This window comes from Pezoporus flaviventris, unplaced genomic scaffold (assembly GCF_033815535.1).
Source record: "Pezoporus flaviventris isolate CSIRO_AGI_PZ_B2104156 unplaced genomic scaffold, CSIRO_AGI_Pfla_v1 ptg000013l, whole genome shotgun sequence".
Taxonomy (NCBI): Eukaryota; Metazoa; Chordata; class Aves; order Psittaciformes; family Psittacidae; genus Pezoporus; species Pezoporus flaviventris.
Window position 1 is genome coordinate 42654684 of NW_026892561.1, and position 17559 is coordinate 42672242.

The 17559-nt window shown below is 43.1% G+C and overlaps 1 protein-coding gene across 5 annotated transcripts in view; it reads left to right on the forward strand.

Moving 5' to 3' along the window:
- EPHA4 (EPH receptor A4) overlaps positions 1–17559 on the forward strand; it is a 360887-nt gene that overhangs the window by 240957 nt on the left and 102371 nt on the right. For 3 of the 5 annotated variants that reach the window (XM_061453043.1, XM_061453048.1, XM_061453046.1), the window contains exons 2-3: positions 12969–13067; positions 13967–14034. In XM_061453043.1, the coding sequence (XP_061309027.1) occupies positions 12977–13067; positions 13967–14034 (159 nt within the window). In that variant the 5' untranslated portion in view covers positions 12969–12976. The remainder of the gene's footprint in view (positions 1–12968; positions 13068–13966; positions 14035–17559) is intronic. The other 2 variants (XM_061453045.1, XM_061453044.1) reach the window with 1 other exon arrangement.

A 17559-nucleotide genomic window follows, 5' to 3' on the forward strand; every position in this document is an offset into this window, starting at 1 on the left:
CTATTGCTGCAGCGCAACAGCATCAAAACAATACCAGCCAATCTGGGGCACAAAGAAAGTCTGCAACTCTCATGTGGTCATCTGGTCCACGCCTAACATTTTTGCCTAAAGCTCTCAGATGTTAAACTTAATTTCCCTTCCTTGATTATAAGCAAAATGATCTGTGCACAATATTAAAAAAACATTTATCAGCTGGAAAACAGTAAAAGGCATGGCATAACCTCATATAAATGTTAATGAAAGGCAGACAAAATTAAGCAACAGTATTGTGTTCCTCAGGCTCTTACACATTTTTACTTAAAAGATGATCTAGTAGAGGAGGTCAGAACAGGGTTGGAGGACAGGCACAAAAAACGTTGTTTTGAAATTTACTCTAATTCTTCTTGTGGTTCAAAACACTGGTCTGGAAGCCCTGTTAAATGGAGCAAGCATAATCCTCCTTTAACTCATTCCAGCATACATCATCAGAGCAATATAAATCATAACTGCCTTTTTTTCAATGGAAAGGCTCCATCTTCCCTCTTTTGCCTGAAACCAAACATTGGCTACGTAGTTTCTACCAAGAAACTGTACAACGTAGTGAGGCAATGACTGTGGCAGCTGTTTAATAGCGTCTATTCCTCCGAGTTAAAGCAAAGCCCTATGGATGATCTATAAGCTAGTCTAAGCACAAGGCTCCAAATCCCAGTACAAAAATACCTGAATGCAAATGACTCAAGCTACCTTACCTTTCATCTTGTAATATTGAGCTGCAATTCGCTAACGTAGAGCTGAAATATAACAAGGACATTTTAATCCCTTTTTTTTTTTCAGCCCTCACACCCCCCTGGATTGACACTGGGCATAGGGCTCCTCTCTCCTTCACCTGCCTTTGAGCCTATAGAGCTCTGAGACCTGTGCTCGAGTTCTTCAGCCCTGGTGGTGTACGTGGGAGTAGAGATTCAGGGTGCACCACAGCACTGAATAGCCCACTGTAATTTTTTGCTTTAAAAAAAAAATGTGGGTGAGTTCTCATCAGCAGCAATTGCAAAATTACAGCATTTTCCTCCCCTCTTGATTGTGAGCTGCAGCACATACCTCAGACTAGGCACAAGGCAAATTGGAGCACAGGACAGTAACTATCAGCTAAGAAGAACATCTAAACAATACAAGTTGGCTTCGGTGTGCCCTACTAATATTCTCCATCTTACATTTTTTTCATTTCAAATAAGAATATAATGTCATGCCACATATAAGAGAAATTTTATTTCCTGTACTACTATAGTTTTTAAGCATAATGGCCCATGTAGACCAGTGGGCAAATATTATATCCTAAAGTTTCAAATAATTGCCATCTTTATGCTTCACATCTGATCTTTAATAAATGTTATTTTTCACAGTGCAATTAGACTTCAGGATATAAAACTCTGAGGGTAATCCTGAACCTTTTAGCAGAGCTGGGTATTTTCAGGGTGCACTGACATCTAGATTCTGATCTAACTAATGGCACAAATCTGAAGCAATTTCCTCTAAATCAGTACAATTACATCAGCACAAACCCCATAAAGGTGGGATGAGAGTCAGACCTTTATTTCTTTTCCAGTCAGCTCTAGAGAATACAGTATTTTCCATTCAGTCAATTGAAAAGAACTGTAAAGGGATAGAAAGAAATGATAGAGCTAAGGTTTATTATATAACATATGGGAAACTTGGTTATTATTTTACCGTAAGCAAATGCAGGAAAAAGAGCTTGTTGAAGGAAAATGGAAAAGAAACACCTCAGGTGTTGTATCATGAAATTCAAGGAAGTGACATCAAAGATTAAACCTGGTCCATTTATTTTTAAGCTATTTTGTTTAAGTATCATATTTTATGTCTGGAGCTTTTTCCCTACTCTGCAAATTTACTTATTTTTTTTTCTTTTTTTAAGCATGAAACTGAATAAGAATAAAAAATTATTTTGTAGGCTCAGTACTGACGTAAGACCCTCATATTGGGGACTCAAACTCTTTTGACAGTTTTGAGTGTTCTGCATGGAAAAGCTGCAAGATGGGGTCAATGTACACACCAAATGTGGTGCACTGGTGGGTTTATCCAAGCAGAAGGCAGTGATTTGCCCATGGAGAAGCCACGGCTCACCTACTTCCAGAGAAGCGTTTTCATTCAAAGGCCAATCTTCTGGACTATTTGGTCACACTGAAACAGTCTTAATTTTGCGTTACATATCATTCCTCTTTCTTGAAAGGAGAAGTGGAAGTGCCAGTGTTGTCTGGGCAGTCAGAGTTGCTGTTGTGTCTCCTTTTACCCCATGAAGCACAGGCTGGGGAAGAGGAGTCATGGCCAGGGCTGATGCGTTCTCCAGGCTGCTAGTCGTTTCATTTGACTCATTTCACTAGCTCAGAAGACCGAGAGAAAGCCACTTAATAAACCACAGTAAAACTTCCAAACTCTTATGGGAAAAAGACTTAAATGGACAAAAACAGTCTTGTTTTGATTAACAGAGGAAACATACCAAGGAGACGCAAGGTGGGGACAGTGGGAAGGGATGTCTCCAAGCGGATCCATTCCCTGTGATAGAAAGGTGCTCTTGAAGTCCTCAGCACATGGAGGTCCCCTGGGACTGTCCAGGATGGGCCAGTCCTTATCACTAAGCTGGAGTGCTCTAGAGTCTTTACCTGGACTTTCTGAAGCCAGGGAAGTTCAGAAGAGTGTAGAAAGCTCAGTATGGCTAAGACGTGTATCCGTCATGCTAAATTTTGTTCCAAGTCCAAAACTGAAAATCTTTTTATGGGAAGAAGTTAAGTGGAACTGCTGAAGTTTCTTTTCATGGATTATTTAAGCAGTACAAGATGTTGTTAACTCTGAGTTTCTTCCATGTTATTCAGGAAAGTATGTCTGATTATGTAAATTAAAAGTTGCTGCTTAAAAATATTTTGCTTGAGAGATTGCAAAGGCAACACAGTAAATGAATTAAGATCAGAGAGTCTTGCTCAAGTGAGAAGATTGCATAAGTAACCACATGTGTTATTGAAAAATACATATTGTTTACAACGTATTCTTGCAAGATCCTTAAATATTTCACTTTGAGGTTTGCTTGATATAAAATACTGCATTTGTTCAAGCTGTCACACAGGCTGGGCTCTAAGCTGATTTGCAGCTACATGCAGATTAAAACCACTATGCTGTCCCACTGCAATTTTGGATTTAATTTGGTTACTTTCCTTCTTTTTAAGAGAAACGAGAGTTTTCAAACCAAAAGGCACTGACTGCTTACCTAATTAAAAATGTATCCATCTGCTGGCTTGGTGGCTGACTTGTTATTCAAAGCATGCAGATCTAAGTAGGTTGATTTATTTATGAAGACCTTATGACACTGAGAGATATGAACTCAAAAACATGTAAAAATAAATGTGGCTGCAGATGGGTAGACACACAGATCTTCCCGGGGTTCTAAATAACAGCTAGAGAGAATCTGGAAAATGTGCTTTACAGGGAAGATCCTTTTATGTTGCTACCACGTGTTTAACATTTAGAGCTCAAATAACAAAGCAGCCAGCTAACATGTTGTGAGATAACTCTAGTCTAAATATCCTATAGTGCCTTTTAAGTTGCAGTGATTGTTTCTGAAAGCTTCGTGTGAGTGATAGACTCTTGAGGAGATGCTACATTTTAAGCAACGTTTTATTTAGAGAACACTTTAAAGTGAATTTTAATTAAAGGAGAAAAAAATCATTATCACAAACATCATGCGTCAGAATCAAGAGTAAATGCTGTCTTCTTATATTTAATTTCATTGATGTACTGGTAAATGTCTCAAAAATTAAGTTTCTTAGTAACTGTGCTCAGGCTTTGGAAACCCTGAGTTCTAATGGATTCATTTTCAGTGCTATAAATACTGTTGTAATCCTTAGGTAAAGTTTATGAGCTCTAGGAAACTCAGAGTGTAATGAAACCATCATGGTATTTCCATGTTACGGTGTGGAGCTGCTGGTGTTAAACCTCACATCATTACTGGTGCAATTCCACCGGCATGAGCTGGCTTCTTAAACTAATGCAAACGGAATAATACCTGTGTCTTGTATATAATGATCTCCACAAGGCTGAGTTTGTAGGTGGTCTGTATAGGCCACCTGAGAGGTATGAGGAAAATGGAGAATGAGGTGCCTAGGAACAACTTTGGAGAAGCTTTATGGTCCCAATTTCTGTTTACAGCATGGTTTCTAGTGGGTCCTTCTCAGCTTTTCTTAAATCCATGTGCTTGGTGGCATGTTTGTGCGTGTTCGTGTGTGTCTTTGTGTTCATAGGTAAAACAAGTCACTTTATCCAAAACAGACAAAAATTATTCCTTTACCTGATCATGCTGGTATCCTCTTAAATTGAAACTGTCTTGCACCAAGTGATAAGGTTGCTCTCAGCAGAAACATAATTTTTACCACACCATGCATTGACAATTGTGCTCAGCTTCACAAAAAGGTATTTCTCTAATCCCAAGGTCAGTTTAAACTGGCTCCCTGGTATATACATTTTCAGATTCCATTTGAATCTCTCTGTACTTCCTTGTCAAGACAAGCATGTGGGTTTCCTAGTGCCCACAAAATATAGAAACACGGTTTGTATGTAGATTTAGCCAAGGAAGATACTACTGAGCTGCATTTTGGTAGGAAGCCATCCTGGCATTTCTTTGGAAAACTCTAGAGATGTTTGAATAATCCTTATACTAACAGATGTCACCACTGGGAATCTGTTTTACTTTTACAGCTCTTTGAGTATCTTGCTTGCATTTTTTGATGTTTTGGAATGGTGGAGGAAACTCAAACAATTGTCTTATACTTTGATCTCTCCCAAAGATGTATTTTGATTAAAGTTTCAGATAGTAACCGAGGAAAGAAAAACAACAGATTTTACTATGAGTGTGCCTTTTGTGCAGAAGGGAGTGGGCAAAAAAAATGACCAGTGATCCTTTTCTTTTGTTTCCAACTCACTGCAAATGGCTGTCTTCTGTTTTCCTGGTGCTGTGCAAGCCCTTGAAATGAGGGACAAGGGATCACAATTGGTCAAGGCAAATAGTTAGTCACACTCTTCCTTAGAATTGAACCCATTGTTCAAGTAGGGTAAGCAAGTTTTACACTACTAACTTTAGTCTGAGTTAGAAAAGGTGGCCACTATGGTAATCTGAATAAGGATTAATAATGGTGAATGGGCAGGGGAGAGAGCTGAGGGGAAAGGTGGCATTTTTGTGCCCACAAAAGCTGTAGTGGTTGCAGGTTTCTTCCCAAATATAGTATTTTTGCTGTTTACCTCAGGATACTGCAACTGGAAAAAAAAATATTGTTGGAAATATCAGCTGTGTAAGTTTCAGGAAACTCTAACAATTGGCTGTCTCAGTAAAGCCATACCAGTGAGTCATTTCTAATGGAAACCTTGCCGTAAGGTAGAATTCAGAGGGATGTGTTCCTGGTCTTTACCATCGTTATGGACCTGTGTACAACAAAATACACTCAGGGTTTGGGGATGACTTCTATTAGAGGAATGAGGCGGCTACTGCTGAAGGAAAACTCAGAGGGGAATGGGACTTGGCAAAGAGTGGTTGCAACCAAACTAAAATTGTTTGTTGGTGCCATCAGTGTATGTAATAAGAGGAACTAATTTATATGTCATAAATTTAAAAAGTCTTAAAATTGAGTTCATGCCTGTATAATGCAGGATGCAGGTACAGAGCTGGGTACACTTTTTGTTCTAATGCTACAGCAATGCTCAGATCCCTGAGAATGGATTTGAGATCTGGTTGCACTAGAAGCTATACAAGGATATCTCAGTATATGACAAGACTCAGTAGATGGGTATAAATAAAAAAAGTACAAGGAATACAATGGCAGTGTTGGCCAGCACAACAAAGTACCTTATTCTCTGAAATTTTCCAAGACCAGTAACAATACTGGGGAAGATAATGGCTGCCACTTTTCTAACATAAAAGCAAGGGGTGTACCTTTTCCATTGTTTTTCATGCAGGTTTTCATTTCTATGCATGCTATTTTGCTTATATGAAGCCAATCCAGAATTTGCAATATTCCACTATAAAATCTGTGAAAATACTGAGCTAGAACACACACAGATGTGTATACTTGCCTTCTCCAATTAGTGGTTCCCCTAAAATAGGACAAATAATTTCTTAGATAATAAACAACCATTCTTTTGTATCTGTAGTTTCTCTGAAATCAGAACAGAGAAACAAGGCAATGCCTTAAATTCTGAAGTAGCCTCACCATTATTAAGACTGGCCAACCTATAGAACGCAAGTCCCACACTGCTTTACAGATGTTACCAAATGAAATTGTACATCTCTATATTCTTTGCAAGAACAGAGCAACAGGTGCCGGATAGCTACAGATCTCTCCAACTTGATATTAGCATTGCCGTTTTACAGTGGGCATTTGACGTAGTTGCGCACATCCAACTTCAGAAGTTTTGCTGCAGCAGCTGTTGAAGAAAGTCCATGCAGAGCTCAGAGCAGGGCCCTCCTCTCACATGTAAATTCCCTATCTTAATCTTTCTCCTGTTCTGTGAATATATCACTCATGCCTGTATGCACAGAAAAAATGCACAACTGCATCCACTTTTTAGAACAAAACCCAAAGATTTTATATTTAATTAAAAAGACAAAAAGTGATCCCTACTATTAAAAATATAGCACATACTAAAAGAGAAGAAGGAGGTGGGATTGGTTCTTACTTTAAACACAAATAGTTTTCTTCTAAATGGTTGCAAACATTTTGTTCATAATATGGACTATCTCAGATAGGATGGTTTAATCTGAGTTAATCAGGATTTACACTCTATTAGAAGCGCCAGAAATCTTCAGTGCTCTGTAGGGAACCTGTCTTTGGTGCAGTTTGATTGGTACTATCATTGCATGAATAATCTCTGAAAAGACTGCTGTCTCTGAACACACAGAATAAGAATGAATTAGAGCTCTGACACTCCGTTCTTGTGATCGTTTTACCAAAAAGACAATTCAGAGACTTTGCACAGAAATAATCTTTATTTATACAGAACATTTAGTGGTGCAATCAAAGTAATCCTGTACCCTTTTTTTTATTTATTTTAATAATAACTGCAGTAGATTATAGCAGAAAAAAATAAAATTCCAGCATGAAAACAAATCTGGGGACATTTTTTTCCCTCATTTACTCTATTTTTTTTTGCTTTAGATTTATTCTGTTTCATATGTAGGGCTCAATTCTGCCTACTTATTAAAGCTTAGAGGCTGCTACTAAAATTCACCCTTACCTTAGTATAGGCCAGGATCTAGTTCAGGAGTCTTAAATTGTGACCCTACTAAGTCTGCCTGAATAGATGTTTTTTCCCCAATGCAGAAGAAGGGGGGTGTGCTTTTATAGCAGTCTGGATGCAGTTTGCTATTTTCTGTGCTTACACTTTCAGCTTTACCCTTCAAATTCAACCAAGGCTCCTCTGAAAACTGCCACAGATTCCCTGTACTTTTTAGCAGAGGCTATTTCACTTGCATTTGCTTCATTACTAATTGAGCCCTCTCCTGCAGCCGCTCCGAGGACGACTTAGGAGGAGTCCGTCTGTGCAGCCTCCCCTTGGCTGGTGGCCCTGGCCACTGCCAGAAGCTCTCCTCCCACCAGTACTGCTTGCCAGCTCGCAAGGCCAGCGAGCACCAGCCCTACATCTTCATCTCACTAACTTATTTTCTAGGAGCCGACGCTGCTCCCAGCTGATCACGAATGAGTACGAAGCACAGCTGCTAAGGCCTACCAGCACAAAGCCAGCGATACTCGAAAGCAGTCTGTAATAATTAAGGTGTCTGTTAACCTCCACCGCTTTAAATAACCTTTCAATGAAACGAAGGCAGGCGCATTCCTCTCTGGGTTGCCAAGCATCTGTGCTAGCACTGCAAACAACCTACAGCCTTACACAGTTGTTTGCACTGGTTTGTTGGTCACACTTTCACGTGAAAAATCCTGCAGGTTGCTGCTTGCCCCCTGGTCTTACCTGAGGGTGAGAGCCTCACTGAGCTACGCTGACACCTTCATTACGGAGGTGGGCACTTGTATTTATCACATCTGATCTGCTTATTAGATGAAAAGCCATAATACCTGCTTTAACATCCTGCTGCATTTATTTCTCTTTTCTTTGCTCTGTCTGTACCACTTTTCAGATTTTACCTTTGGCCAGTGCCCTTCAATGTTTGTTTATTTTAGGAAGCATAAACTGCATTGTAAAGGCTCCTGGCTCTGTGAATAGTTTTGGCAGTAGTATTTCCTTTGAGGGCTTGATAATGGCAAATAACAAATTTTAGACTAGCTATGAGATTTGAGTTGTCAGGAGCAATGCAGCAAAAGGTGCTGCTTCAATTGTCATTAAAACCCTGTTACATTTCACTTACCATTATCTATTTTTCTTAGTAGTGTTGGTTAAAAGAGGCAACAAAATCTATGCATCAGTCTGTATATTGTCAAGTCACCACGTGTGCCATCACAAGTCCTGTAATCAGCATCAAGGCAGTAAGAAATAGGAAACTCTTGTGATGATGACGATCACGATTAAGAAAAGGAAGCGTAAATAATCTGCTTGCCTAAAGCTCCCTTTTTTTCGCAGAGTGGCTTTGCAAATCAGCTATAAACCTCATCCTTTTCTTATTGAGGTCAGCAGCACAACTCCTGCTAATCCCAGCTGAAACAAAATCGTTCTGCCATCTTGATATTTATAGGTATCTGTATTACCTTCAGGTACATGTTCTCCCGCTACAGCTTTTTGTATTACAGACTGCAACTTCATCTAATGTAAACATGATCTGAGGAATGAAATCATACTCATTTAAAATAAAAAGGTGTTATTCTCAAATAGCTAGTGATAAATTTTGTCAAGTAACTTACCAGCAAATGTTTAATACTCACAGGTCCATTAAGAAACAGTAAATCCAGGGAGGGAAAGGCACATCTGAGCACTTGTGCTGGGAAGGAGCTCGCTGGTGCCCAGCCTGATGACGGTGCACCTTTGGGGCATTATTCCTATTGACAGTGAGACTCTGTGTGCGTGCGTGTGTGTGTGTGTGTGTGTGTATGTTAAACTTCCTGGTGTTTTTTTACACTCTTTTGCACATAGCTGAGTAGAGTGGAAGTTGTGTGGGAGTGGAGTAAATGGGATTGCATTTTTGTAGGAAAAGGCTTTTCAGATGAGCCGGGTGAATTTTTCCCTGCAGGCTGTGGAACTGCATACTAAAGCAAGGGCTTGTGCTTCCTTCCCCCTCCCCTTTCTTCTTTTTCCTTTCTCTTCTCCTTTTTTTTTTTTTTTTTTTTTTTTTTTTTTTTTTTTTTTTTTTTTCACCTAGCTAAATGTAGTGCTGGGCCTCTGGAGGCCCATGAACATGTAGAGCTTCCTACTGACGTTGTCACTTGACTGACAGCAAAAAGCTTCTCGGGAGATGGACGAGCACGAGTAGGTGGACATAGAAAAATGGAGAATGAAAAGATAAAAGTAAAAACAGAACAGAACGTTCATCCAAAATCACAGCCCTTTCTGGGACTGTAATGTATTCAACTTAGAAATGTTGCATTTGTGATTCGGAAAAATGTAAAGTACATGTATGTAAATGTATGTGTGTGAAAGACAATATCCACTCAGAATGCTCATAGCAGAAATGATATTAAATACAGAAATCTGAGACAAACAACATGCCAATGCCAAACTGCATGTGTACTCGTATCTTCCCTTGCTGTTTTAAAGTAAGAGGGAAGCAAATTGTGAATGAGCCTGAAATACAACAATCTTTCAGTCCCTACATTTCAAAACAAATTATAGTTTCTCAGAACCCCTGTGTCTGTCTGCTTGTGTGCCTGCTTGTCTCTGCCATTCAAGTGCTATAAACAGATCTCTAAATAATTCAGCTGGGGTTGACCTCTCTGAAGCAGACAGGATCAAACATTTAACACACTGTCATAATTACTACAGTGTGTGCTTCGAGTGAGTTTTGCTAAGGAGCTGAGACAAACAGAAGATCTGAGACAAGTATCAGAGATGTTGGGTGTGCTTTTCTGAGCCGCATTAAATTGACCTTTTAAATGGTGTAAACTTGATTATGTTGCAAACACGATTAGTTCCTATCAAAGCCAAATCACTCCTGATAGCAACTTACAATAACACAAGCCGGCAGGTTGGCAGCAGCAGGTAATAGGCAGTTAAGAAAAATATCACAGATCCAATGGCTGGATTTTGAGGAATAAATTTTGATGCCAGGTTCTTTGTTCTAAGGTGGAGTTACTTGCTGAAGCTGAAGCTTTAGTCCAATATCGATGACATCTGCTAAAACCAAGCTGGGCTTTTACGATCCGTTGAAATGACACAAAGTAAGGGAACTGTGATTATTTTGGCAAGGCTTCTTAAAAAAACCTGAACTTTTATAGGAGCCAAAAGTAGTGGAGTTGGTACAATTGTGAACATTTTACTTCATGACATTTGCAGGCCCTTTCCACATTGTCTGTGTTTATTTAATGTGAATTCTTTAACAAATTAAAACTGCATTAATGTAATAGAAATATTAAGGTTTCAAAGCATTTAATATTTTTTATAACAACTGACTTTTCTGGCATTGCAACAAAAATAACTTCAATTAAAAAAGAAGGCATTTTGATGCTCTACCATTCCCATAAAGTTTATCGTGACTTGTAGTAGATCTGCCTGCATCAAAGATGTGAAAACTCAGATTGCTTTAATTGAGGGCTGCCTATATTTTTGTGTAAATAATAAAAAAGGAACTAATCCTTTTCTTCCTCCTCATTAGGCCAAGAATTCTTGTAGATAATTAAAGTCAGGAAGTACAAGTTTTAACAATTGCATTTACTGTGCTGCACTGTTTTCTAACTCCCATTATCCAAGCAGCCGCTTAGAAGATTTATTTCCTACGGAAAAATACACCAGCTATCTTTGCAGTCACCTTGAAGGTTCTGCCAGCGGGTGCTCCAAAAGAAACCTTTAAGGTGAAGTGAAAGAATCCGAGCCTCAGCCCATAGAAACCTCATTGTAAATACTGTGTTAATCAACCTTTTAAACACTGTATTTAAAATAATGCATTCTGCCTAGATCTTGATCTGAAACTGAAACAGGTGAAAGACACTATACTTTGAAGGAAAAAAGAACTAGTGTGTTTATACGTATTCTGTTTTGCAGATATTTGAATTTGGGGAAAAAGTAGGGTGATTTACTGATGCACGACATGCATGTTTCCTGTTGCACAAAATTGTTAGTCGAACTTTAAGACGTATTCAATATATATATATATACATATATATTAACTAATTGAGCTTCTGCAGGGGCTCTGAGCTAAACCTGAAGGTAGTGGTGGCAATAATTTGTTTTACCCCAGACAGAGGAAAAGTCTTTAGAGAGTTGGGGTGCGAAGACGGGTGCTGGGATGCAGCTGGGATGAACCCGGAATGCTAGCATGCAGACGGGAGGATTTGTGTCCTGCGTGGGGCGGCAGAACTGCCTTCCCGGGGGGCGCCGGGGCGATGCCGGGGTGAACGGGGCGATGCTGGTGTGAACAGGGTGCCGCTGCGTACTCCAGCTGGGTTTTGCCCCAGCCGAGGGGACATCGTGCCCAGGCGCAGGGAGTTAGTGGGTGCACCCATGGGTGAAAAGGCTCTTTGAGGGGAGGCTGAGGCACCGCCACCAAGTACCTCGAGTGAAAGCACCCGGCAGGAGAGGGCTTGTCGCGAACTGCCGTTTGTGGAGCTTTTCGGAGGAAAAGCAGCGCAGGCTGTCGCGAACAGCGCTGTCGGTACGGCAGTGCCGAAGCGGAGCCCGCGAGCCGCGGCAGGGCAGAACTCCCGGGGTCGGTGTGTGCAGCCTGTCCGTCCCACCTCAGCGCTGCCCGGGGAGCCGGCGCTGGCAGGCAGGCCGCGGGCAAATCCGGACCCCTCAGAAACAGCGTTTGGCTCACTAACGCTGCCCGACACACACCGAGGAGAGGTTAGCGGACTTCTAACAACTACAGATTTACCGTAAACGAGCATTTAGGGAGTATTTTCTAAAAGTCCCATGGTCATAGCGCCCAGAGCAAAGCAGGGATGGAGCTGCGCACCTCCTACCAGAGGCGTACCCGCCTTGCCCTGCAGACCGTGGCTGCCACAGCGCTGCCCGGCGCCGGTCTCCACCGACGTGTGGGACGAGGGGGGTTTGTAAGACGCTGTGCGGCCTGCCCGGTCTCAGCCTGCAGAGCGAATTGCGCCGATCTCTTTTGCTAATACCCCACCCCGAGTGCTGCTGTGGTGCATAAAGGCATTAACGTTTCCACGCTGGCGGTAAGCGGGGGGTGTTCAGCCTCCGCCGCTGTGCCTGGGGAAGCTCCCTCTGCAGCTGCTGCGCGTCCGCCCAAGCCGCCCGCTCGTCTCCCGGCGCGGCAAGAGGGGACTGCTTCTCGGGCTAGCGCCCTCCGCACCCCCCGCACCCCCTGGCCCGGGACACCGGGCACCGAGGGCGCGCTGCTCCCGCTAGGTGGAGCTATTGCTCAACGGTGGCGCCGCGCCGGGAGGAGCGCAGCGGCGGGAGGCTCCCGGGAGCCGGGACCGCAGCGGGCTGGGAGCGGGGAAGGTGCGTGTGTGCGGCTCCCCGCGCAGCACCAGGCAGAGCTCGCGGGCTGCTCCTAACCCTTTATTTTTGCCTTTTTATCCCCCATTTTCAGTCACGTTTTTGTTCTCGGACACTGTCAACGTTAAAGACCGGCCGCGTGGCCCACTCACCCCACCGGGACCGCGGCCATTCACTGCGCTCCGCCAGCTCGGGGCAGCGCATACCCGCTCCGCGCCGCCGAGCGGCAGAGGCGGGCCGGGGCGGGGCGGGCGGCGCGGAGCGGGCGGCGATTGGCTGCGGGCCGTGACGGGCAGGCGGAGCCCCGCCCCCTTGGCAATGTCTACGGCCCGCCGCGCGCCCCATGTAGGCAGTTATTCCGCTGGGATAGAGCTGCCGGAGCGGCGGCATGGCCGGGGTCCCGTTCTGCGCCCTCCTCCCGCTCCTCGTCGGCGTCTGCGGCGCCGTCACCGGCTCCCGGGTCTATCCCGCCAACGAAGGTGAGGCGCTGTGCGCGTCCCGCGGCCGGGCTCGCGCTCCCTCAGCGGGGCGCCGAGGAGAAAGTTTCGGGCGAGGGTCCTTGCATCCCTCCCGCCGCTCCCCAGGCAGCCGGGACCGCTCTGCCCCGGCCGGTACTCGGGCGTCCGGCAGCCGCTAACTTGCCCCGGCAGCGTTCCAGGGGTCCCTCGGCGGCGGCACAGGTGTCGCGGGGCAGAGCGGTCCAGCCGCGCTGCCGCCGGTCCCCTCAGCTGGACCGGACAGCAGTGCTCCCGCGAGCGGCGGCGCCGCGCCGGGTTCCCTGGACCGGGAGGGCCGTTCATGGCAACCGGTTCTCCCGGGAGCTCTCGGCTGCTCCGCGCCGTTCCCCGGGGCTGTGCTGCAGCCCGTTCCTCGGGGTAAGCCCGTGGCGCAGCCGGGCGGGCGGGAGGCGCCGCTCCTGTCTGGGAGCCCCCCGTGAGGTATCCTGGTGCCCGGTGTCCCGGACCGGGCTGCGCAAGCTCCTGCGGTCCCAATAAGTTGTAACCTTTTTATCCCCGCCGAGGTGCGGGCACGTCCGTTGCAGACGCGGCGGGAGCGCCCCGGTCCCAGCTGGCCGGTATGCCGTCAGCTTCGCCTGCCGGGCAGGAGCGCTCTTCGGTGTCGGGGGGGGGGGGGGGGATTACTCCGTGCCCTGTGAACGGCTTTATTCCGTGGAGGAACGGATGTGCTAATCCTCAGATCGAAAGCAGAGAGAGTTTCAAAGTGTACGAGGTATTGGCGTAGTGGGGAATAACGCTTCATTTCAAGCTGAAGGTGGATGCGTTCGTGCTCCACACATATGGAAACGCTCAGGTAAACGGTTTAATATTGAATTTTTGGCAGATTAAATTTAATCTGTTTTATTTGTACTTTTCTGCAGTTACCTTGCTGGATTCCAGATCAGTTCAGGGAGAACTGGGGTGGATAGCAAGTCCCCTGGAAGGAGGGGTAAGTTTTAAACCGCTATCTGATCAAAAGGGTAAAAGGGGTGATTAGTAACTTTCAGAGAGTCCTAATGGCTCGATTATTGTTGATTGTGGCGAGAAGGTCAGATTTCTTCCCTGGTTTACCCAATGAATTACTCTTTGTTGAAGAAACTCTATACTCCCTTTGGATAGTTCTGTCATGGAAGAAGTGGAAACCAAAAGGGCAGAAAAGAGGCTTCAGAATTAGGTTGAGGCATGGGCTTAGCTGCCTATTTAAAACTGAAATACCAACAAGAAATGCGATCTGGCAATTGAACTGGCATTCTTGACTGTAATTATTGTATCTATAGGCTGTCTTGGCTGGGAGATGTTCAGGGCAATTGCTGTTCTATTTCTGGATGAAGGGGTAGGGATCAATATACAAGAGAGACCTTTTGGTGTGGTGGGACAGTTGTCCTGTTTTAGATTGTAAGCCTTGTATGTTTTAGTTTCTGACCAGATAAACTGAAACACCCAGTGCTTGATGGTGTTTCCTTGGAGCTTCTTTTTATGTACTTTTTCAAAGAGATAATTGTAAGAGAAGACTGCTTCAGTCCACTGCCTGATAGTGATGCAGTGACACTGAGATTCACATATCCATCCTGGGGTTTTAGAGCCCTTTTGCCTAGTGGGCTGCAGGCCAGGTATATCTGCTGATTTAGTTTTGTGTTAGTGGATGGGCACCCTCATCCTGTAAGGTGCCTGTGACCTCTGTGGAGAAGCTCCTGAGAACACTGGAGTTGGTGGGGTCTGGTGGAGACTGTACTTTGTGGGATCTCATGTTTTGGGTTTGGGTTTTTTTTGGTTTTTTTTTTTTTTTGTTTGTTTGTTTTATTTTTAATAAGCAATTAGAAAGGCTTTTCCTTCAAGTGAACAGTTTCAGAAAAATGCCAGCAATGCACACTAAATATTAATATAAAGAAGCCCATCTCAAATCCTTTAAATATTAAATGAATAAAACATCTTTGTATGCTTGAGAAGTAACTAAGTCAAAACTGACTGAAAAATTAAAGTGCTGAAAGATCAGGACCTGCTCACAACAAAGCAGTGGATACTTCAGGAAACCTACAAATTTACTGTTTTGTGTGTGTTCCCACTTGTAATTAGCAGAAGCAGAGCTAAGGAAACAGAAGTGAGTGGAAGGAATCCAACGTTGCATCGGCTGGTGATGCATTATGCATAAGCTCTGAATAACCATAACATGGGAGAATGGGGGATTGTTGTGCTCCCCCATTGTTGTTCTGAGTGAACTTGACTACAGTCCTGGCTTGTGCTCTGCCTGAGCACACTGTGCTGTCACCGAGGCTCGATTTTCTCAGTTTTTCAAAGAGTGGGGAGGTGATTGGCAGGCCTCTAGCATCGCCCACAGTGCACATTTACTGCTGATTGCAGGCAATTGCCCTCATCCTTTGACAGTGTGGGAAGGTACAGCTCTATCTCAGTGAGAGTCGGGCTTCCTTGTTAATCCTGTACCCTGGAAAGGTCAGATAATGAGATGGGGTCTTTCATACAGCTCTCGAAGTGGTATCTACACTGTGTATTAAAACGGGACCTAAAATAAAAGTTTTAAGAAGTTGGTAGTAGAATTGATGATCAGAGGACAACTGTGTATTATTAATGGCTGTTGGATTCCCCCTTTTTCCCTATGCTATCTCTGAAAGTGCTATGCGAGCTTGAGAAGGAAATGTGTGCTCTTATTGTGGACGTGACTCGTTTCACTAAACCTACATATGTGTGTTCTATTTTTAAACCAGTAGTGAAAAATTTAAGAGTACATGGTTTGTCTCTGAGATACAGTGCTTGGAAAGCATTTATTCGAACTTCATATGCTGCAGATTTATTTCAAGCAGCAGAAATGGACTCCTTTATGTTCCTGGGAAGATTCTGTCATTTGGTGCTGATTTTTCTTCAACTGTGTGTACCTTTTTGTTTATAAAAAAAGGCATTATTCTAGATATACACCACACAGTTTCCGAGGTGAAAGGATTGTGTGGATAGGAAGGGCTGGAGATAAATATAGTCATTTAGGGGTGATTAGCAGTAACCAAATATATAGTGGCCCTGGAGGAATTAATGAATTGCATTGTAAATGTAATTAATGATTTACTTTTGCATTTCACAGTTAAAAAGTAGGTTTTGTGCCAGAATGTTTTATTTTCCATCATTTAAGTATGAGGAAACTTTAATTACGAAAACTAATTTCAACTTGAAAACAGAAAGTTACAGCTTTGTCCATATATTTAGAGTTACAAATGTAACAAACATGGGGCTGTAGTTACTTTTGTCTCTGGCAGTAAGACACATAATGCGTGTTCATGAAATAAGAAACCTAGCCCTATATATTTATATTTTTATTAAGAGGCAGGAGTTTGTTGAGAACCTGATCTGAAACTTGACGTTTTTAGTTGCAGTCTGTCCACTGACCTCAGCGGTCTCTTTATTGAATCCTCTAGCAGCATCCTCCTTTGTGTAAATACGCTAAAGGAAATCCCATCAACAAGTATTATTTCCTTCTGCTTCTTCCTTTCTCTTGTACCACACACAATATAGGTAGTGTAGACAGTCTGAAGATAAGCAGAATGGAAAGTGATGGATCATAAAGACAATATTGTAACAGTAAACCAGCTTTGTGGCAGATGTAAATTAAACAGCACTGTTGTCTTATTAACACCTTGTTACACTTGCACTGATAGATGACATTTCAAGATTTATTTTTTCCTTTTCTGTGGAAAGGAGTGACATGCTGGGTATTGATTCTGCCCTGCTTCATTTTAATTTGCAGTTATCTCTAGGCAGCAAATAAAATATTACTCTTTCTGCTCCTAGTGACTCATGGTGCTAACTACTGTCATTCTATAAACGGATTCAGCTAAGCTGGAATCTTTTTAAGTAAAAATCACTTGCATAAGAGCAATCCTTGTGAGAAGAATGCAGGGTATTATACAAGAAGCCCCTTACTGTTAAGAAGACTTCTGTTTTTCAAAGCCATGGCTTCAGTAGTAGTGAAAAGCACTTCTGGGGAGTCTCTTTAAAGTTACTGCTGCTTTCCAAGGACAATTTTGTATGGTTCATTTTATTGCCTGCAAACCCAGAGAGTGTATCAATGTCTAATATATTTATATATATATTCTTTTTTTAAGAAGGCTTTTTTCTGATACTCAAGTGCTATGCTGGGAAGACATCTCTCCCCAGTGCCCCTTCCTCTTCTCTCTCTATCAGGAGAGCTCTGTGATAAACTTTCTTCTGTCTATGGTAATCCTTGAAACAATTTTTTTTTTTCAAAGCTATTGGTTATGTGTGCTTTCTTTTTCTAAGTTAATTATACTGAACTATTGAATTAGGGTCAGATCTCTTCTTCTGATACCTTCTTTGGAGTGCCTGTATTGTTGTTTGCTAATTATATTGCCCTTTAATTTGACACTTATGAAGGTGCCTGAACTTGATTTGAGGCCATTGCCTGCAAGGTCCATGCATTACCTGCCTCATCTGCTGTTGATTCTGTAAAGTG